The sequence below is a fragment of the Neomonachus schauinslandi genome, chromosome 8 (assembly GCF_002201575.2).
Source record: "Neomonachus schauinslandi chromosome 8, ASM220157v2, whole genome shotgun sequence".
NCBI lineage: Eukaryota > Metazoa > Chordata > Mammalia > Carnivora > Phocidae > Neomonachus > Neomonachus schauinslandi.
The window spans coordinates 28,015,911-28,040,150 of record NC_058410.1 but is presented as its reverse complement, the minus strand read 5'-3'; the positions used below and the strand labels follow the sequence as shown (position 1 = coordinate 28,040,150).

Below are 24,240 nucleotides of genomic sequence, written 5' to 3'. Positions count from 1 at the left end.
ACTTAAAGGTTGTTAGGAAGATGACTTGACATAATACTTGTAAAGTGCTTAACAGAGTGCACTCATTAAAATTAGCTATTATCGTTTTGCTGATGGTCATATTATTATTTAAAATGGGAATTAACAAAAAATACCCAAATTCTGGAGTAGTGTCTCTAAATTCTGAGGTGACTATTTGATATAGTGTTGGCCACTACAACATTTGATCTCAATTATTAAATATTTTGCCTTTAACATCATAAATATGGTGTTTCGTAAACACAATCTGCAGAACACCGATATGAATTAGGAACAGCAGGCTTGTATGTGTGTGAAAGAAGCCACCTCTTTTTTGGTGACATTTTCTTCAGGAACTCTTCTTGTGAAGTTTTTTTTTTCCTGTAGACCATTTCAGAGCCAAGAAAAATAGTTATAACAAGAAACAGATCTGCTCCCTGTAACACTAGCTGTGTCTAGTCCATTCAGAGGGGATGCTAACCATTCACAGACTTAAAGCATGGGAGCTACTATGAATAGGGGCTGATGGTCTCACAGGCAGGTCACGCTCTGCACTGCCAGCCCAAGGGAAGAGCAGGTTGTGTGGGATAAGAAAAATCTAGCTTCCACAACTCGGAAACTTTCTTTCTCTATACCTCTTTTTAATCCATCCATCCATCCATCCATCCATCCATCCAACAAATACTCATCAAGTGTCTACTAGGATCGAAAACTATTCTGGCCTTTGGAACTGTGACAAGGAACAAAACAGACAAAGCCCATCTGGGAGTTTGGAACCTATCGTTGGAGTTACATGTGGTGCCTACTTCCCCACTCTTCCTTTCTCTTTACACATTTCTTGGAGTCAGTGACAAGAAAAAGAAGTTCCCAAGCCTGATCAGAGTAACAGTATGCTCTGATGAAGATTAAATATCCTGATGAGTTAGAGACAAAGGTAAATTCAACCAAGAGGAAGAAGAAAGTGACAGACCTAAAAAAAATCTGACTTTAAAGACAGACTTTAAGATCTGGGGTAAAGACTTCCATCAGCTATTCATACAGTTTTTCAACATGAACATCTCTAAGCAGAATATAACACAGTGGGATGGGAACACAGTGTAATTTTTTGGAGCCTGTCTTCTAGAGTCACATGTACTTGGTCCAAATCCCAGATGTTCATTTTTTGCTATATATGATTTTAAGCTCATTGAACTATCTATGACTCTTTTTTTTTTTTAACTCTTTTCAATGAAGATGTTAATATTAGCTACCTAACAGTTTTTATTTGAAGATTAAAATAGATATTAGATCTGGGGTAAGCACTCCATAAATCTTGGCTATCATTATCATAGAAACAAATCAGTAGCCTCGAGAATTTAAGTAGAAAAGTTGACCATATTTGTGCTAGGAATTATTTTTTATTTCCAAATCTTTTTACTACCTGTTTTATAATAATAAAGATAAAACTATAGCCATATAGTTCTATAGCCAACTATAGAATTATGGATTTATAAACATTTTATTTGGTACCAAGATAAAAATAACTGACTGTATACTGTAACTAGTATATTAGTCATTTACCATGGGGTCAGATAGTAGCTATTTGAATAAGAACAACCCTCAGGAAAATTTTAAGTCCAAGTTGGCTTCTACCTGCACTTAGGTTTCTAAATTGTTACTCACTTGCCTACATCCCCACAGTCAGTCTCTATGTCCTAAGGGAACATGAAGTACTTAATTAGTAGCTCAAGAGAAATATACCCAGGGAGGTTAACACAAGCATACGGTGCAGCGTGTGGATTTTTGGACTGTCTTTTATGGGTGTAGATCAGATCACTGGCTCTTAACTAGAACTGTACCCCCACCAGAAAATCCAACATAATTAGTCAGGGGTAGGGCCCAGGCACTTGTTAAAATGCACCAGTTGATTCTAATTTGAACCAGAGTTAAGAGCCATTGTTGCAGAAAACAGTGAGATTATTCACAGAATTCAAGAATGAAAATTTTGGTAATCATCTATTGCAATAAGTGAGCACCTTAAAAATGAGACATAACAGTTGGCCATTAACTGGCAGGTCTTGGTTAATGTTTTGTCTGTGGAAAAATAAATTATGACTAAGAAAAAGCATGGTTTATTAAAGAGAGCCCTCAAGCTGGCCGGTTAGCTCAGTTGGTTAGAGCGTGGTGCTAATAAAGAGAGCCCTCCCCCCCCATTCTCTGTTAAACATACCCCATAATTATAAACTAGTAGGCCAAATGAAATATTTATATAACCACAGTCATGAATTCCTTACAGGAGCTACATGTTCACTCATTAATTAAAAATAATGATCAGGTAAGAACAGTATTTTTTACACCTAAACAGTGACGAATACGTACTTTTTACAGTGCAGTTCTGTACAGAAATAGATTTGGAAATCATCGGAATTATGAAGCACATAAAGAAAACAGCATCGTTCTTCAAATTTAGAAATACTGAAACAAACAAAAAGAATTATTCAGGGAAATACCAATACTTCTATGAATGTGTAGTGCAAAATAAATACATTTTATATCCAATCCCCATTATGATATCAATGTTGTTTATAACAAAAAGATATAAATAGCACTTGAAAAAGTGATGTTCCCCATACCACAATACTAAAATTACTTAAGAGTCTGAGAATTGTCCTCCTACTCATATCTGCAGATAGGGTCGCTCTGGGGGGGCTGTCAGTACACCTCCGCTATGTATCCCTCCAACTGAGCATGGGAAATTGTCCTGCCTGGTACAGCACCACACTGCATGATGGGAGAAAAGGCGTAAGCATCAGCTGGCTGACTGAGCTCTGTGATTCTGGTTCTGTGGCATCTTTAGAACAATGAAATGTCTCCAAAGCTAGAAAGGCAATGTGTGGAGGCAGGAAAAGCACCTCATCAGTTGTAGGGCTTTTAGAGGTGTGAAGAAATGTGGAGCAGCACTTGGTTCTGACTCAGCAAGTGATTTTATAGCAACTGAAATAATTTTGAGTCTACCATTCAAGCCATGCTGTTTTTTGCCAAAGGTTAGCAAATATTTCCTGTAATGGGCCAGAGAGTAAATATTTCAAGCTTTGCAGGCCAAACTACTCAGTTTGGCTGTTGGAGCAGCCTTAGACAATACACAAATGAATGAACATGGCTGAGTTCCAATAAAACTTTATTTACAAAAACAGGCAGTGGGCCATATTTGGCCTGTGGACTGTAGTTTGCCAATCCCTATTTCATGCCTTTGCATCTGCTGTTCCTGCAATTTGGAATGCACAACATTTTTGACTTTTTAAAGAAATTCTATTCATCATTCAAGGCCCAGCTTAGATCCTACCGTCTCCCTTCCCCACTTCTACCTTAAACAGAAAGACTTTCTCTTGCACCTCTGTTCCTTAAACATAGATCTGTTATTGCTCATCTCACTGTCATCTCAATAATGACTGTATTGTCCTTAGTTGTTAAATGTTCCACTGATGGGCTGTGAGCTCTTTGAGAGTGGGAGTTCATGTCTTAGTCACTGTTGTATTTTTAGCAGAATAGGACTCAACATTTGACACACAGCTGGTGCTCAATAAATGTCCATTGACTGAGCTGAGCAAGGAAGTTCTGAGGTGATGCAAGACAAACTGCTGACTTAGTTGGATTTTTTTTTTTTCTGTAGTTATCTCTTTATAAAGGAGGAAGCCAAGAAAAGTTAGCTCCCTTTGAAATCACACACTGGAGCTTACGTTTCTCAACTGTATCAACCAGCAGTAAGCCATATGGAAGCATTCTACGTATATGCTGTGAGTCACAACAAAGGTTTACGTAGTGATGCCATCTTTAATTTAAAAAATTTCATTGGAAAATAGATATGATAAGGTGGAATTTATATTACCATACTTTCCTAAATTGTTTAAAATTGTTAAAAATACTGATTGCCTTGGGGCGCCTGGGTGGCTCAGTCGTTAGGCGTCTGCCTTTGGCTCAGGTCATGATCCCAGGGTCCTGGGATCGAGCCCCGCATCGGGCTCCCTGCTCCACGGGAAGCCTGTTTCTCCCTCTCCCACTCCTCCTGCTTGTGATCCTGCTCTCACTGTGTCTCTCTCTGTCAAATAAATAAATAAAATCTTTAAAAAAAAAATACTGACTGCCTTGTTAATGACTGGTTTTAAAAATTAAATATTAAGAGAGTAAAACTTTAGGGCGCCTGGGTGGCTCAGATGGTTAAGCATCTGCCTTCGGCTCAGGTCATGATCTCAGGGTCCTGGGATCGAGTCCCGCATCGGGCTCCCTGCTCCTTGGGAGCCTGCTCCTCCCTCTGCCTCTCTCTCTCTCTCATGAATAAATAAATAAAATCTTAAAAAAAAAAAAAAAGAGAGTAAAACTTTATTTGAGAAGGCATGGGTTGGAAAGATATCTAATGAGTCAGTCCATTATCTTGCTTGTTTCTCTGCAGATCACTCATGAGGTAACAGGTGGTTTTACCAGGCAAACTCCAATTATCAGTGACTCAGACGGCTCTACCAGTTCACGCTCCAACAAAACCAATTATTATTATGCCAAAAGCAACAGGGTATTGTGTAACCAGCCTGCAGAAATCTGTTTTTTCTCATTTCTATTATGTGGGGATAAATAGTAGTAAACAGAAGTAATTTGGTTTGAAATTTCCAGGAGTTGGTTTAGCCTGAACTTGATAGAACAAGTATTTAAATGTTTAACCAGTGGCTCTTGGTTCTGGAAAAAATCTCATTTCTAAATCCCAGGAAATGGTGTTTCCTGACCTACTGGCATTATGATGCAATGTCAGAACCTAACCAAACTGAAGTGAGCCACTGTAGTCTCAAGAACATGTCATTAAGAGCAACCCGAGGAAAAGTTTTTAAAAAGTGAATTCCCTATCGTCTCATTAATAGTTACATTAACTATAGGACACAATCTGATCGATGGCATGTGGTTTTTTGGTTCCATCTAACAATAGATTAGTTCCTGGCATATCAAAAGACTAAAAACCATCCTATCACATAAACCAACAGCTCAACCAGCTAGAGAAGACCCGGATAGCTCACTTTTATTTACACCTTGATTCTGGTCCACAGTCCACATTTACCCCTCGTTACATATTTTAAGCAGGTGATAGGCACAGAGTCAGTTCAACTAACAAAGTTTTGTTACAGATGTTTTCATAATGGAGATAGAAAAGGAGGTTGAGCATTTTCATCAGTAGAAGTGTTCTTGAAGTTCTTTGCACTTTTAAATCCTGACTAAAAGTTCTATTGTCTTCTAAGTAAAAAAAATATACCAAGGACACTTACCTCACTCCCCTGACAGAAGAAGCACTAAAATTCCACTCATGTATACCTTTCTAGAACACAGGGGAAGAACAACAAGAACAGCAAACATTGAGTCATCCAAATGAAAATAACATAATTTTGTTTTATTATTTTAAAATAATATACACAGAGTAATTTTTCCTAGTGCATAATTCTTCATGAACCAATTATCTGGATGGAAATTGTAATTCATTTCCAAGCCACAAGGGTGATGTTTATACTGCTTAATAATTTCTGTACTTCAATAAAACAGCTTCCAAGAGAATCTAGGAGAATCAGTGTCATTAAATTCTAAAAACTTGATCTTTAGCAAATTAACCTAAAAACTCTTGTGCCTTAATTTTTAAAATAAAAAACCCAGTGATCAAGGTAATTCAATTATTATAGCTGAGTAATATTTATTTTCTGAGAAAGAAAAACATTAATTTGAATAAAGTCTCTACAAGGTTTTACAGATGATTATTTTTGAATTATCTTTAGTTAAATTTTCAAACTGAAATTGTGGTTCTATGTCTCCAAAAAATAATACAGCAAATATGTCTGTGTGTACATGCATGCAAATAGCGTCCGTCATAGCTACAATGTCTTCTGACCTAATTTATGCAAAATTCAATACAGTAATAAAGTTTGAACATTAAAAAATTTGATTGTCATATGATAAACATGGGTGATTGCAAGGCCAAGATGAAAAAAAATGTGGAAATTTATTTTTTGAGTTTATTACTAAAGCTAAGTTTAAATTAGTATTAAATTCATGTCTTTAAATTAAATAAAATTACAAATTGGAGCACATTCCCTATAAAAATATGTCTGGTAACAAAACAGAATTGACAACATAAATATTTTAACAGAAATAAAGTAGTTGATACACATGTCCAAGTGTAGCGAGTGCTGTACAATAGTCCATTCAGATTGCCAATTCAACTTTGTAAATGGGAAACAACCAGGAAAACAAGCTCTTACCCACCCACTTAAAATACTGCCAGGAGCTTGAGGTCTTGGCTGGGCTGAAATGGGTAAGGAAGCCTGTGGCTCTGAGGTGGACCAGAACTCTCCTTTTGGCTGAAGTAAATCAAAAAGCCACAATTTATATCCACAGCACCTAGTCCTTTGCTAGGACCATGCAACTTAACACAAGAATAGATCCTCCCAAGCCCAAAGGAGATGTATGAAAAAACTAGCTTCAACGTACACCAGTCAGGTCATGGGACCTGAATTAACACAGAGCAAATGTTGTGCGCGCAGCCCAGGAAAGGAAGGGACCGTGGAAAGGTGCTCCTGGAATGTGGCTCTCTTCAGCAGAGTACAGAGGGAGTTAAATTAAAACTGCACCCTGCAGCTTCAGCTGGTAATTTGGAAAGTTGTTTCTAAATCCTGTTGGCCTCAGGTGACCTTCTAAATATATGCGACCCAGGAGTTGGAGCTGTTACCCGCACACTACTTGCATACAATGCAGCCTTATCCTCAGAGCCCGCAACTGAGCTGCTCTCCAAGGCAGCGTCCAGGATCAGGAGGTGGCCGCTGAAGGCATAGCTAACTGGGCGGTTAGGCAAACGTGCACCCGAACAGGGCACCTGGTGCACACCCACAAGACAGCAGTGGTAAAATCTATCTTTTATCAGCCCTGTTCTGGGAACAGCCAAGGAGAGATTTCCCAGATTGATTGGGCTGGTTTTGTAGGAAAGGAGAACAGCATTTCCAGAATGTTAGGTTCCTCAATGATGGCAAGTGCTGCCAGAGAATGTTCCATTTTAGTGGTGTGAAGCCCAGGGCCTGCCACGGAGTGATCTGGAATAAGGAGGCCGATCTCCCCGGCTCCTTTGCTACTGGGACTCACCACATGGAGGCGCTGGTGAGCTACCAAGCCAACAGCTGTGGTAAAAGGGTCCGGGGCCTGTCTGGGAATCTGGGGAAAGGGATTGCCAGAAGCAGAGCTGGAATAATTAGCCTCAACAAGCCCCAAACGGACACTCAAGCTAATTTACTCAGCACAAGCACCATATTGGAGGAACTGGTTAGTCTCAGATCCTATGCCCTGGTCCCTAGAGTAGGGACTAGGAGTTAATATTGAGCTAAAGTGGCAGTGGCAGGAGTTACACACTGGCAAATACTGTTAGTTCCCTAGACAACGGACATGCTTTTCCTTCTTTGCTAACGAAAGCTGAATTTTGTTCGGGTTCAGGTGGCAATGTTTAGGGGTGGGGGATACTGACTGGTCTAAATCGGGGAGATAAGTCTATTCTCCTTGCTAGTGATTGGTTTAGGCATGAACACACGACGCAATTTATGCTACAAAGGAGAGGGCCTGACCCTTTTCCTTCGCGTGCTGAGTGTGAACTGATGCTTCGAGCTGCTATTTAAGGCAAGGAGAGAAAAACCAAGAGCATATAGAGAAGCCACCTCAGAATTCTGATACTGTTCAACCACTGAAATACCCCCAGAATGATCCCCTGCCCCTCAGAAGTTCTTGTTATGGCAGACAACATTTCCTTATCATTTAAGCCACTTGTAGTTGGGAGTTTTGTAGCTAAAAGCATCCTTGATGGATGAGACTACCGTATCATCGAAATCTAGAATCTGAGGTAAACATATTCCCTCATAAATTTCCCCTCAGAGTGTCCGTGGCTGGAGCGGGCGTGAGGTCAGCAGCTCATATTCCACTGGGACCCTGCAGCCTGTTACCTTTCCCTGAGAGACCACCAGATGGGACAGGAGCACTCAGACTCCAAAAAAGGAAGGGATTCTAAACAACAACCTTTTAAAATATCTTAGAAATAATGTTTCTCCTCCTCAATCTAAGTTTTTCTTTCCTGTGCACATGCAGACTTTTTTCAAGTACTAACTTGACTTTAAACAGTAACCATCCATTGAACAAAGAGAGAACTGTTAAAAAGATTAGGATTTCAATTTATTTTGTCCTTGACTTAGAGCAACTCCCTAATAAGAGTCCTTAGACTCTGAGGAATTGGTATAATGATCCTAAAGTCTTGACACTTGCAATATAAAGTGTATACTAGTTCATGTAACTGTTCATTCCACATTTTAGAGTGAAAATCCTGAGAGAAGGAGTGAGTAAAGAAATAAACATGATAAATGAAAAGCAACACTCTCTGTTCTATTCTTAGAAAAAAATGTAAAACATTCTACGACAGGGGTGCCTGGGTGGCTCAGTTGGTTGAGCCTCTGACTCTTGATTTCAGGTCAGGTCATGGTCTGGCGGGGGGGTGGGGGGGTGTCGGCGTTGTGAGCTCAGCAGGGAGTCTGCTTGGGATTCTCTCTACCTTGCCCTCTGCCCCTCCCCCAAACTCCCATTCCATGCGCAGGTGCTCTCTCTCTCTCAAAAATAAAATCTTAAAAAAAAACCCATTCTATGACAAAAAGAATCAATTTCTTGTTTAACATCAGATCCATACCCCTGCTATTTATGTTATTTAATTATAGTTATTACAGTTGCTTTAAACTAACATAATATTAGCAGAGTTATCTTATTTTTATTGCTTGTCCTCATTCTGATGGTATCACTTCTATTTCAAACAGTAGAGACAAAGACAGTGGTAATGAACATGCTATGGATAGAACTAGGGTCTGCAAAGAAACTGACATAACATTCAATATGGAAACTGATTTAAGAAAGCTTAAATTTTTGAACAAGGAGAATTTTTAGCACAGTGGGGACAATGCAAATGTAATTCTTCTTGATCAAAAGATGGTGAAAGTGGAAACTGGACAACTCACAGCCCAAATCCATAACCCTTCTTAATGCACTCTTTTACATCTTCATTTATTTATTTCTCAGCATAATATAAAAATTGTCTCTACAACTGTCAAAAAACATAAGAGAGTCAATACGAGGCTAACTTTATTCAACAAAGAACTTCCAGACAACTAGCTGGAAATAGTACTCATTTTCCAAAAATCTCTGGCTTACTTTCTGTTCTTTTTCTGTCTTGTGGCTGTCCACTCATTTTCCTGGCCCTGCTAATTGCTAATTCCTTTAGGCCCATTCTGTTTCCAAGTGTCCTTGGATAACCTTGCTCTTTCCAATCAAACCTTTGAAAATCTCCTCTCCCAGATAATGTTCATGTTTCCTCTTAGATTTTGTAGTTTCAATTGGATGATTATTTCTGCTTGTGAGAACATATAGGCATATACTTTAAAATAATGTAAATAAAACACTGTGTACTTTAAAACAATGTGAACAACATATATATAGTTACATTAGTTATTCTTTTTTTTTATGATTTTATTTATTTATTTGATAGAGAGATACACAGCGAGAGAGGGAACACAAGCAGGGGGAGTGGGAGAGGGAGAAGCAGGCTTCCCGCTGAGCAGGGAGCCCAATGCGGGGCTCGATCCCAGGACCCTGGGACCATGACTTGAGCCGAAGGCAGATGCTTAACCATCTGAGCTACCCAGGCACCCCTACATTAGTTATTCTTGATTTCGTCTCTAGACAACTCCACCTAGAGTTCTGCCATCATGCCGGCCATAGATTGGGGGTTCCAAGGACCCCCTTCTTGTGTTTAATTTGCTAGAGTGGCTCATAGAATTCAGGAAAACATTTTACTTATGAGATTACTGGTTTATCATAAAATATGACTCAGGAAACAGCCAGATGGACAAGATGCATAGGGCAAGGTATGGGGGAAGGCCTAAGAGCTTCCGTGACCTCTCTAGGACTGCCATCCTTTCCAAATCTCCACTTGTTCACCTACCTGGAAGCTCTTTGAACCCTGTCCTTTTTGGGTTTTTATGGGGGCTTCATGACATAAGTATGATTGATTAAACCCATTGACCACTACAGTTCCATTCAACTTCTCCCCTCTCCCCTCCCCAGAGGTCAAGGGGTGGGACTGAAAGTTCTAACCCTCTAATCCCATAGTTAAGTTCTCTTGGCAACCAGGCCTCATCATTAGGTGGGTCCAAAAGTCACCTTATTAACATAACAAAAAAACCACTTTTATGGCTTTGGGCACTTAGGAAATTCTAAGGGCTTTAGGAAATCTGTGCCAGAAATGACCAAATATTTATTTTTTGCTATAAATCACAATATCACAGTGCCCTAATAAAATACCAACAACCTCCCAAATGATTGCTGCTATGTCATCTAAAGAGCCAAGCCGGGTTAAGTTCTGGGGTTTCAATGTTAGGGTTCAGTTCATATGTGGATTGCCATCATTTTATTATTGTTGTTAAAATATAGTAAGCTTTATTACATGCCAGGCTCTGTGCAATATACTCTACATACAATAGTTCATTTAATTTTAACAACAACCTTTTGAGGTGGATAGTATTATTACCCCATTCTATAGAGGACGCTCCGACGTGGAGAAGCCATGGTGCCAAGGCCAGAGATGGGATTTGAACCCAAGACTATGGACTCAAAGACATTTTAAAAAAACTGACATTGATATTTTTAAAAATTGCAACCCCATGCCTCCAAATGTACTTCCTAATTCCCCTTTCTGCCATATTTTCCCCTTTAATATACTTCTATATTGCATTTACTTATTGCCTGAGTAGACAGCAGGAATTTTGCTTATTTTGTACACATCTGTTTCCCTAGTGCCTGACACAGTGCCTGGGAGCGCCTGTCACAGAGTAAGTGCTCCATAAATATTTGTTGAGTTGTTAAGGATGATTGTTAAGGAAAATTACGAGGGTATTCTGGAAAACAATTACCAAAAGCCCCACAAAACTACTTTGCCACAAGAGTTCTCTCATTTCTGTGGTTGATCCTATGGACTGGAATCAGGTCTTGCAATTTTTCTACTTTTAAAAAATAGTAGGATTTATACATGCATTAAAACTGATAAAGTCCAGAAGTGGAAAGGTTTATCCAAATGACTGCTATAGGGAGAAATGAGAGCATTTAAGACTCCTCTGCAATCCAGGGCAGCACAGCCCTCCTGATGTTGTGCCAGCCCACGGAGCCAGGGGCTAACCTGAAATTGAGCAGCTGCTGAGATAACCAGTGTCATGAAATGATAATTATAATCGTACTCGGGTAAGACTAGAGTCGTCTTCTTCTGATAGGCTTCCTAGAATTAAGATATGCATCTTTTTTTTATTCTTATGTTAATAAGATATGCATCTTTTAAGTCATATATTTTAAGTCCCAGTTCTCCAACACATAATTCATAGCATGAATTTACAAAACAGAGAAATCTCATTTTAAGCGCCATCTACGATAAAAATCCTAATAAGTTGTTATGTTTTACTAAATGAGTGAAATTCATAACCCAACTTTAACAAATTTTATATCACAGGATATATTTATGCCAAAATAAATACACAGTTAAGCTCTTTCTTCTTAACTAATGCAGATTTTTACTGGAACATATAAATGCTGGAAGTAAAGTCCTTCACTATTAATGCTCTTGTCTTAATAATTACACAATTTACCTTGTCATCAGGAAGCACATGCCAAATAGATATCGTCTTTTCTTCAACTTCATTGTTGATAGACAAATATGAAGGTTGATAGATTTTGGTTGGTTCTAATATTAATACCTTGAAAACATAAGGCAAAGAAATGAGTATTAGTGACTGCTGATTTAAGCCATTTAGAGCTGTTAGACAACACTGAACTGATGTGGGAGATTATCAGATGAGGCTCTGGGTCCACAGCTGCAGGAAAACCATTTTAACTCCTGATTGTTGCCTTCCCTATGAGTTCTTTAGTATTTTACGGTATTATACAATTATTTAAGTTCCAATAATATGTCACCTTTTTTGCTAAAGAAATTAGAAATAATTTTTTGAAGTCCATATATTGGTTTGACTATCCCCAGGGAATCTACTCTAATGATATATTTTTAAGGTCTCTTATTTTATCTTGCTGTAAGTGCAAAATCTATTTCATTAAATATAAATGTGTCCAAAAAAAAGGCAGAAATGTGGTAAAGCAAATAATTCTGTACATAGAAAAGATTCCACATATAGAGCATCACATATTATTTTCGGTTCTCTCCTGCCATACTTTATCATCAAGATGTGGTAGTACGGTTTTCATACCTATGTAAATGGATTGAGAAATGATTTTGGTTATTATTGAAAGACTTTTATATATGAGCCAAAGGAATGGACATAGCTGTATGAAATAATAAAAATGTTTCTGTACTCCTTCAAGATAAAACTGGGATCTCCAATAATGATATATTTAGCCTTGTGAGAGATAAAGAGGGAAATAAAACTTACTCCTGTTTTGGAGATGTAGGAGGTGTATATAATAAGTGAGTTGAGAATCTCTCTCAAAGTATGTAGTATAGTATTACTAATATCTGATACTAGGCGCAAATAACATTAGGATACCACACATGCACTGATTTTAAAGGTGATGCAACTATTATCTTTTTACACAGATTTAATTTAAAAGCACCCACCTAGCTCAAATTTCCTCTGCAGTCTTAAGGAAAGGAAATACTAAACTATCAGAGAACCTAGAATAGTTCTTTCTACCCTACTGCTTAAAACTCGAGAAAATTGGCTTTTAGAAAGAATCTTGTATTAAGCAAGTTGACCAAATAAAAGTGGAGGAAAACTCTTCAGAAGACTCCATCAGCAAGGGACTATGGACTCACAATACACTGTAATCTAACGTACAATCTGAGTAAGAAGGCAAGTGGATTAGCCATCTGACTCTTGGCCATCCGCTACAAACCTAGTGTACTGATTTTACACTATATTTATCACAGAGTAAAATTTATTTAAATTAGGGTACAGAGAACTATGGTGAAAGGGGATTAAGAAAACAAAATTTTCTTTACTTTTGATTATAAAAAACATAAGGGCTTAATTCTCGGTCAGGCTCCAGTTTTGAAAATAAGATAGAACAGACCACAAATAAAGCACAGTAAGAGCCCACTGGGGAACATATTCTGATTTAGGAACATACCAGGTGAATCAAGGTCCAAATTCCAATCAACAGAGAGTGAAGTGGTGCTGATTAATAATGGAAATAAATTTTCAATCAAAACTTAGCAGAATTGGTGCTTTCAAATCTGAGTATCCCAGGGTTGGTGAAATGAAAATGAATAATAGGGAATAAAAGGCGGGTTTTCCAAAATAGCATCCAAGTCACCATACCGACAAATGAGAATATACCTTGTTCCCTAATGATGTGGGCACAGAACTTAACATTAGAAAAGCACAGCACCAAGTTATCTCCTCTCTTCTTAAATTATGTCTTTATTGTTGTCTCAAATATTTCTAACAGATAAAATCAGACCTATGTTTTCCTATGTCGAGATGGGAAATCAAAATTGGTTGTAATTATCATTGTCTAACCTTTGTCGAGCCCTTTGATCTGCCCTTGAAATGACAAAATGGGAGGAATTCGTAGCATGCATGACAGAGGTCACAGAAAGACTGAGAGAAGGGAAGGAAGAGGAGGCAATTTGACAAAACCAGCTAGATACAACTCACTTGAAAGTATAAACATTCTTGCTTTTAGTTCCTAAACTTTTATACTGGTTAACATTAAAATTGACTGCTAAAAATTTTTTTAAAAAATGAATGGCTAACGTCTTGTATCTGAAGTGGGAAGGAAGGCAGTAAGACCTATAAACCATACAGGGTAGAAATTAAATACAGTTACATGTCTCAGCTCCTACAAGAATCTGAAAAAGCATCACACTCCACTTCCTCTCACCTGTCCTGGGGTGAGGGGTTGATGGTCTCCTAACTTTTCAATGTAGGAAGGAAAGAAAATATACAGAGATGAGAGGTGAGAAAAAAGAATCAACTGAACTAAACCCAAATAATAATAATAATAAATGAGGGGACTATTCGAATCATTTTGCAAAGAAACTTTTGTCTGTTTTCTTTTACCCAGGGTCACTGTTATTTCTTAGAGGAATGAGAATGGATACGGTAGTGAAATAAATAGAAGCAATCAAATAAAATATTTTCTAATATAAGTCATCTTGGTTTTAGTCAGATCTACTTTAAAAGAAGGATAATGTTATCACCCCAATCAAGACCTACTGTGGCCTTTGTTAAGTGTGAGCTAAAGATGCTATTCTGAGGATGCCACGAGTTAGCGACTGACATGACATCACAGGTACTAGAAACCTGCTTTTCTCTATGCGGTGGAACATGGGGAGCAAATTCCAATGGTTGTAGGGAGCAGGCCCAGTGGGAAAGGCAGATGAGGGAAGCAGGAAGGATGGGACTGTACTCAATGTCCAGAATGGCAGCAGATAGTCGACTTAGTAGGTTGTTGCTTTTGGAAAAGGCAGTCCAATTGCCAGTCCCTTTAATTTTTCAATAGCTGATCTAGACTTTTTAAGTGAACTCTTATTTTTCACTTGACTTTATAAACTTTATTTTTCAGTTGAAATATTCTACCTTTTCATCTATTTTGTCTATCTTTTCCTCTATCTTCTTTAACATAGCAATTATAGTTATTTGAAGTTCTTATCCAGTAACTTCAATATGTGAATCACTTCTGGGCCTGCCTCTATTGGCTCTTTAAGCTCTTCGTTATTTGTCACTTTTTTTCTGCTTCTTAGAATGTCTAATAATCTTTGACTGTGTCTGACACAATGCAGAGGCTCTGAACCATGTCTTTCCAGAGGTTTCCCCACCCCCGCCCCCTTGCTAGCAGTCAAATTTTTAGTGCATCATCTTGATCCTATCAAGGCTTAGTTTTATTACAGTTTTGTTAGGGTGGGTCTTTTAGTTTTGCCTTTACTCCTAGGGCATGGGCTTTCTATGTCTCCTCTAAATGCTTGGGGTATTCACCAAGGTCTCATCATTCTGGTTAGACCAAAAGTCCAACATTTTATCCCTGCATTGTTTAAGCTCTGGGATATCTGCTCAGCTCTCAACTTTCTAAAGAATGCTCTCTACCACTCCTGGTCCTGATCTTCTAAATAGCAAGGGGATTTACCTTGATAAGGTTTACTTAAGCCATATAGGTTTCATCTAAAACCCACTGTAGTCAAATACTGGGACCAGTAGGTGTGTTTATTTACCTTGTGCTTTCCCCTTGTTCACACTATCTAGGAGTTGTTCTAGGACTCAAGGGAAATACCCAGGCAGAATTCTGGGATGCATTCTTCAAGACTCCCCCTTCTCCAGCACCCTGCTCCTCATATTGCAGCTGTCTTAGTGTCCCAAACACTCTTAGAGTCCCTGCCTGCTCTGCCCAAAGAGAATGCCACACCCTGCTGCGGCTCCACTTCCTGGTGCTGCAGCCAGGAAAAGGCCTTAAGGAAAAAAAAGTAGGTGAAGGTGGGACTCACCTCAAGTACCTCCCTGCTCAAGGATAACAACCCTGTGATAATTGCTACGGAATGTCTACAAACAGTATTTTATATATTTGTTCAGATTTTATAGTTATTTATAGCAATACCAATACCATTTATAGCCAGCACTGATGACCTAATTCTCCTTATTTTTAAATGCTGGCAACAAATTCTTTTTGTTTTTTAAATCACCAAGTAGTCTTGGGGCGCCTGGGTGGCTCAGTTGGTTGAGCGACTGCCTTCGGCTCAGGTCATGATCCTGGAGTCCTTGGATCGAGTCCCGCATCGGGCTCCCTGCTTGGCAGGGAGTCTGCTTCTCCCTCTGACCCTCCTCCCTCTCATGCTCTCTCTCTCTCATTCTCTCTCTCTCAAATAAATAAATAAAATCTTAAAAAATATAAATAAATAAATAAATCACCAAGTAGTCTTTTAAACACAAGCTTAATCATATGCACCACCCCACACATAATAAGAGAAATACTGATTAAAACGATCCCATTGTACCATTCTTTCATCTGTAAGTTTAGCAAAAGTACAAATATGATAAACATACTTTTTGGGAGAGACTTTAGGCTAGCAGTCAGTCTCGTATGTTGCCAGCGAGGATGTCAATTGATACAATCCCTATGGAGGCAACATGGCAATATCAATCAATTCCACTTCCGGGAGCTGATCCTACCGATGTAAGCGCACATGTGCTAAATGGGCATAGGTACAATAGTGTCTCATTTTAATTTGCATTTTTTTGACTACCCAGTGAGGTTAACTATCTTTTCATATGATTTGCCCATTTTCTTTTTCTTTTGCTTACCAATAATGGGTTTTTTTTTTTTCTCTTTGCCTATTAGGCAAATTGATAACTTTGCTGAATTAGTACTACATATTTTCTCCCTGTCTAGCATTTGCCATGTTTATGATGTTCTTTATTGAACAAAAGTTAGGATTTTTAATGAATCAAATTGGTCAATATTTACCTTTAGGGCTTACAGGTCCCTTTCTTGCTTAAGAAAGCCTCTCACACCTGGACTATATACCTATATTCTCCTAACTTCTCTCTTAATATCTGCTGGTTTTATTTTTTGACATTCACAGTATGACAGACAAATTCATATTAGCCTAATTCAAATTAGCTCAGAATAGCTAGGAGGAGTGGTTTCCTTTCATCGCCAATTTTCTACTCGATCAAGTCAACAGTCAACTCAATACAGACAGTTCTCTGCTGTCTTCTCTCACAGCATTTGCTACCATCGGAGACTCAGCTGCGGGCACACTGCCAGCTCACTCTGAGACAAGCATTTTCCTAGGTTACACATTATCTAGGCTAGAAAACGAAGTGTTTTTAGTTTGAAAGGCTTCTCAGCCGAAGATCCTGCTGAGCTGAAGGCTTCATGGGGAAGGAAGAGTAAAGAAAGCCTGTTAATGCCAGCAATGGATTTAATTAAATGAAACAGATGATCCTATAAACAGGAATTAGGGAACAAGATCTTATAAAAAGAATTGAGAGTTGTCACCACCTGAGTATGGAGGATTGGACTAGAGAGCTCACACAGGGAGATTTATGGCATCACTTGGACGTGGGAAGAGAGGAGCGCACACAGTGACTTGTCAGTGGTTCTTGAATTGGATGCTAAAGCATATACTGCTTTGGGCGGTATTCTGAAAACGATCAGGGTGGGAAAGGCACCAGCTGAGAAGATGAGCAATTTATTTTTAAAAGTGTGTGTGTGTATACTATACATATATCTATATCTGTATCTAGCCAACATGAGCTGCAAACCAGAACCTGTGAGTCATCATTTCTCATGATCTAAGACACGGTAAAAAGTGACTGGGAACTGGGGACACTCCATCTAACTCTGACCCATATGGGTAATGAGCAGTGGAGATCGAATAACAATCCAGGTGCATAACAACACTTTTCACCACAATAATGGTGCCAACATTGATGTCAATGTTAGCCAAACTGTAGTAGGAATTAACAGCAACCTTATGTCTGGTTTTAAGCGATGTGTTGACTAACTGAGGCTAAGCAAGAGACAATCTTTTCTTGGAAAGCACACTTTACAACTTATTGAAAGAAATCACCAAATGCCACGCAAAAACATAAAAATGTATCTCACGTCCCTGATTTTGAGAAGCTATTTTAAAAAAGTAACACTAGTCCTGTTAGAATCATGGTGCAAAAATGTTCTTTAAATAAAAGAAACAAACTAGAAATGCACCTAAAGTTAAGCTAAATTAAGAGTACTCACTGGAAACCTAACTACGGTAACATCGGTCTTTGTGGCCTCAACCAGGAAATCCATCCAGAAGTCCACGAGCTCCTGTTTGGCCACAGGCTGCTCGGTAGTCAGTTTCACAAAATGCTTATATATCAAAATTGTCTCTACAATTGACTTGAGGTACCTAAAAATGAAAAGACAGAAAACACATAACGGGCAAGTTTAAATATCACATTAATATTTATGTATTCAGATTCACCAAACATTATTCATTATTTGTTACATGTCATGTACACATTATCTCATTCAAATCTTACAGAAATTCAATAAAGTGGGCTTTTTAAAAAAAGATTTATTTATTTGAGAGAGAGAGAGGGAGAGGGAGAGAGAGAGAGCATGAGTGGGGGGGCAGAGGGAGAGGGAGACAGAACCTCATGCAGACTGCACGCTGAGTGCAGAGCTGGATGTCGGGCTCGATCTCAGGACCCTGAGATCACAACTTGAGCTGAAACCAAGAGTCGGCTGCTTAACTGACTGCGCCACCCAGGCACCCCAATAAATTAGGCTGTTTTATCCCCATTTTAAAGATGAGTCAACTGAGGCATAGAGAGCTTAAACTGCTCAAACTGGATGATACATCTTCTGCCAACATGCCTTTTAAAATAATGCCTATCCTCTTCAAGGGAGTGGTTAATGCACTTGTTTTAAAATATGCTTCCTTGAGAAAGCTTTTCTAAATAGACCCTTCATAAGAGATTATTATTTTGCTTCGAAGCAACTTAGCTTATATATTATACAAATATCCTCCAACCTAAGAAGACAGATGGTGCCTCAAAGGAAAAAGCTAGGAAAAAATGAGAAGCAAGATAATTATACGAGATAATGGGTAGGCAAGCACTTGTGAACTATAAACATGGAAATTAACAGTAAGTGAATGGAAACTTAAGGCATGATTTTGCAGTTGTCATTACTATTGCATAAAATAATGTTTTTCTCTGTTGTCAACAGAAGCTGGGACACCCCAAACCAGAACTCTTTGGACCTGTGCTTCAGTCCCCTTCTGTCCCATCACAATGATCATTGTAAAGAAATGACATATTAGGCTGCCTGTAACACGTGCATTGATTGGTTCATTTATTTCATTCCTTGCCGAACACCTACCGTAGACATCCCACTGAGAGCATAGCTTTGTCCCTATGTAGCACACAGTGCTGATGAGACAGAAATGTAAAAGCTACAAATCACAGCGACCTACGTCTCAATGGGGCTACAACTACGCAGAGGTATGACTAACGAAAGTCAATCACTCTGAGTAGGAATATGATTTAAAAATGACAGAAACACGAAAGCAGGTTTCATGAGATGAACTAATCACACACGCACGTCTATCTGGATGCAGGGAAGGGTTTTAGGTCGGGGTCTGGTGTGTGGGCAGACGTGATTTAGGAGTGTCCCCAGGTGGAGAAGCGTGCCAGAAGAGGCCTGGGCAGCGTGTGCCGAGACACGAGCGTTGCTGGCCCGTTCCGTGTGACTAGAGAGCCATGGAACTGGGGGTGTGTGACATGATCCGAGGCTGGAGTGCCTAAAGACAAACATTGTTCACCAAGCCACGCAGGTGGACTTTATCCCCTATGCTGTGAAGAGCCATTAAACTCCACCGATGTAAGGATTTTGGTGGAGGGGAAGGGTCGGCCATGAATTTTAGAAATTTTAGAAAGATCACTATGGGTGTGACACTGGGGAGGGTTTGGTAATGAGAAGACCTGAATGTGATGAAAGCCTTTGGGGAGCCATGGGGATTTACCGTGGGAAGCATCTCCTCAAGTGGTTCCTCTGATGAAAACAAGTCAGTGGCCCAGGCTCTGAGCCAATCTGAGCCTTTCTTGGTATCATGGTAAATCTTTTAAAGCCTTTACAGCTAGTAATCATTACCTGTGATGCATAATAAAATCAGCATTGTTTTCCAAAATAGTCCTAAATGCTTTCATCTCTTCAATTACCACATGCATAAAGATGAGACTTGGGGGGACTCCAAGAACAATTTGAAATTAGAAAAATGCACACATACAAGAAACATTCAAAGGTATGAATAAGCCATAAGCATAAAGAAGTGAAAATCAAGCACGAGAATCCCCAAACTGAGACTGGATCATAAAGACAACAAAGGGAGTATGTTTGGGGCAGAAACATGGGAGGCTGACATGGAAATCTGTGAATCTACCAATTCGATGTGCAGGTGTCAGATCTGGCTTCCTGTGGGTACCACCGGCCAATTGGGCTAGCGGGTTGCTCAGCGTCATGAAAAGGCTAAGCCAAAGGCAAGCAGACATCACCTTGCCTCCAAAGTCATCAAAACCTATATTCAACGCATTTTATTTATGAATATCAGTTTTTTCTCTAAATTCTGCATTTTATTCTGTAAGCAAATAAAATCATCGAATCGTCAGTTCAACAAATATAACAATTTGGAAATAAGTGATAAGAGTTGTTTATTAAAAGTACTTGTTCAAACACAAAAGACTTTACTATTACCATGCCGGTGTCTTCAGTTTAAAAAGCTTTTCAGATGCTTGGATGACTCTCATGTGGTCATTGGCCAGGACACTGGCGCCCAGAAAAAATCCAACTTCCCAGTAGCTCTGGAGTTTTTCTAAGTTTCCCTTTTTACCAAGGAGGCTACTCAGCTTCACTCCTAGAAGATCATCAGGAAGTACAGTGTTACAAACACACAGCACCCAGGCAGAGCAGACTTTTTATTAAAAACAAAATTGAGTTTTCATTCCTCCTTTCAGATTCCAATAGCTTTAAGTTTCAATTATAAAAGGGGCTTACATTCATTGTGGAAAAAAAAAAGTCCCTTTAATTTGAAGATCCAAAGATAACTGCCACTGTCACTTTGATGTATATCATTCCAGAATTTTAATGTATGCTTGCACTGCATGTGCATAAATCGAAAGGTGATAATATTTTGTTATGTAACCACCTTGCTTCCCTTATAATTTCATGGTTCTTTAGTTACTTGAAAGGGAAATATGCTACACTATCAGTTGCAGTATAAAAGTATACAGTATATATATTCTGCAAGAGTAAAATGCTACAATAATTAATGATAATTTTATATGCAAAAACAATTATATACTTATAAAGTTAAAGAAATAAGGGAACTGACAGACAGCACTGTCTAGATTACTGTTGCTTTGTAACAAGACTTGAAAGTCAGGTAATTTAAATCCTCCAACTTCTTCTTCCCACATTGTTTTGATTCTTCCTGGTGTTTTTCATTTCATTATAAATTTTTGTCTCTACTCTGCCTGGTGTTATTTTTGCATTTGTAATCCTTTGTTTGCTTAAAGAGAATATATCCTTGTAGAACTGTTAAGTGCCACTAGCATTCACAACAGTAAAGTATCAGGAAAATTATCTGAGATTTGAGAACAAGGTAAAAAGGTGGGACATGTCATCTCAGTATCTCACAAGGGCATCAGGCCACACTTGAGGACAGTCTAGGGAAAGTGTAGCAAGTTCATCTCACTGTTTACTATTCATTAAAGATCTCAGACTTAGAGAAGTTTACTTGTTAACTTACATGTTTTTGTAGTAGAGATGCAAATAATTTCTGTCTAGCAAAACAGATAATCCCTAAGATTTATGACCTATTGGGACTGAACTCGTTTTTTTTTTTTTCAATCAAACTCAGAATTGTCATCCTAACATTCCTTTGTTAAATTATCTATGTATACCCCAGCTTCTAAAATGCACTTTGAGGGTGCCTAGGTGGCTCAGTCAGTTAAGCGACTGCCTTCGGCTCAGGTCATGATCCTGGAGTCCCAGGATCGAGTCCCACATCGGGCTCCCTGCTCGGCGGGGAGTCTGCTTCTCCCTCTGACCCTCCTCCGTCTCATGCTCTCTGTCTCTCATTCTCTCTCTCTCAAAGAAATAAATAAAATCTTTAAAAAAAAAATAAAATGCACTTTGAACTAGATATATCCTCTTATTGTTTTCCATATTAATGGAGTTAAGGAAAATTTTTTTAAAAAGATTTATGTTATTTATTTTTTAGAGAGAGAGAGAGAATCCCAAGCAGACTCCCAGCTAAGTGTGGAGCTCAACACGGGGCTCGATCTCACAATCCTGAGATCACTACCTGAGCCAAAATCAAGAGTCAGACACTCAACCGACTGAGCCACCCAGGTGCCCCTAAAAATCTTTTCCAAGTATTCTATTTTATATTTCCTGAGAATTATGAATTTTGGGGGAAAATTATACTTCAACAAAACAAAATAATCTTTAAAAACTTTATGCTACTTTTTATGACATAACACTTCAGCCCTGAGTATTTCAAGAAAAAGTCCCCATTTGGGAACCCTTCACATTTTGTCATAAGTTAGAAAGAGAATGGCTTTGCTCCCTGATAATTTCATAAGATGAAAAAAATTACACCCAGGTATGCAACAACGTCCATGATCTCCTATCTGAGTATAATAACAAATTCAACGAATACAAAGGAAAGAAGAAAGTGCAGAGGGAAAATGAGATACTAAAAATGGGTGTTTCTACTAACTTCATTTGAAAAGGAGCTCTTTTTATTGTGTCATGCTTGCAGAACAATGAACCAAGGATTGATCTAGCAGCAAATCATGTCAAACATTTAAACAGGGACTATGAAAATGTGTAATTGTAAAATTACAATAACAGTTTTAAAATAAAATTTCAGGTTTATTCTTGTATGCCAGAAGTTCATATTATGAGGGTGACATTTAGCTTTGACCTTGGCATGAATGTGTCACGTGTTCATGTTGTTTGACTTATTTTTATAGTCACTGTGATTCCTATTAGCTGGACATTAGATCTTAAAATTTGGGCTAAACATTTTTGGCTAGACTGTTTTACAGGAGATGCTGCTTGCTCCATGCTCATCGCATGAAGAGGCACCATTGGGCCAACTCACTATTAGGGTTGCTGGTTGGATCACTGAGAGCCAGATCGCTGGAGGGCATACATAGAATGGACTGTATAGGCATATTTGTCCTTTGCGACTAACAATCAATCTGTGAGGGAGCTTTGGTATCAGGTAAATATGGTTGAATGAAATTTAAAAAAATAAACATTTTCATTTAATGATTCAACTTTTAATTGATGATCCTTGCCAAAATCATTATTTCAACATCACTATCATTGTCATTCTTACCATTCTCTCTACTTCGTTAACTAGAATTCTTTTGAAGAGTACATTTTCTTTCGGAATAATACATTAAGAAGAGCTTCTATCTCATCAACTAGATGAGCTATAATATCTCTTAAAAAAGAAGGGAAGGTACCTAATTTCTTCCCTATAATTTCCAAGTATCTGAGAAATTGGTCACCTCCATACAGAACAAATGAGCTGTTCTGTGGTTGGTGATGGATTTTGTTTTTGTTTTGATTTCCTTTTTAGAATTATCTTTATAGAATCATGGACTTTCATATTCAGTAATACAGATTTCATTTTTATTGCTCCCTGAAAATGAGATTCAAATAGTGGTTTGTCTCAATTCCAAGCATAATGTTCTTTTATTACATCATCATTATTGCTGGGGACCCAAACCTATAATTCTGACTCTCTCCCATAAAATGTCTCATAGTTCAAAAAGTCCGCAGAAGATGGGAAAATCATCTTTTATTTGGCTAACATCTGAATATTAATTTTAAGTCTTGTGAAGCTGAAAATAGGAAGAACATGTAAGATGTGGTTCTGTGTTTTCAAATCCTAGTTCTAAATAGTCTAAATATCAATGCTTATTCAAAAACTGGGAAAGTGAAACACAGATCATGAAACGGTTAGTCTTAACCTCAGACACACACACAACTAGAATTGAGAGCCTTTGGACAGTAGGTGAGGAGAATTAAGAATCAGGTCTTACCTTAGAGATCTTAAACTTAAGATGATATGTTTATGGTTATGTTTTGGTATCTTAATTTTTAATTGCTTACCTTTTATAAATAAATCAAAATTTCAAATGCACCTGAAGAAGGGATTTTATTTAAAAAAAAAACAAAACTCTGATTACTAAAGGGAGCTCAGTAATTCAGGCTAATTTGTACATTTGCAGGGGACCAAGAGAATGAATAGGAGAAGATATAAATTACTGAGAAATTTGATTAGAGCATTTAAAAAATGCTTTTTAAAAGTATATCTTTAAAATATGCAAAATGTGTTATTTATTAATCTTATTTTTATTACATACTATTAATATTATATTAGACAATTTACTTAATCTGTTTTTCCTTGAAAATCCTTTTAATTCTATTTTACCATAAAAAAATTAACTTTAGGTCAGCCTATGATGATAAGTATAATTTATTATTGAGTAGAATCTAAAGTAATGAGTTTTAATTGCATTTTAGTTATAAAGGACATACAATTTGGAGTGTATGTCACAGTATTTTAGAAACCTAAAATTTGAATTAAAAATTCATTGTCAAGTC

At 38.1% G+C, this 24,240-nt stretch overlaps 1 protein-coding gene across 1 annotated transcript in view; it reads right to left on the bottom strand.

The window, feature by feature from the left end:
- Window positions 1-24,240, bottom strand: part of MAP3K5 (mitogen-activated protein kinase kinase kinase 5) — a 189,932-nt gene that overhangs the window by 64,549 nt on the left and 101,143 nt on the right. The window contains exons 9-13 of the mRNA XM_021693127.2: window positions 20,308-20,467; window positions 17,806-17,959; window positions 11,706-11,813; window positions 5,280-5,329; window positions 2,356-2,451 (exon numbers count right to left, since the gene is read on the bottom strand). Of these exons, the coding sequence (XP_021548802.1) occupies window positions 2,356-2,451; window positions 5,280-5,329; window positions 11,706-11,813; window positions 17,806-17,959; window positions 20,308-20,467 (568 nt within the window). The remainder of the gene's footprint in view (window positions 1-2,355; window positions 2,452-5,279; window positions 5,330-11,705; window positions 11,814-17,805; window positions 17,960-20,307; window positions 20,468-24,240) is intronic.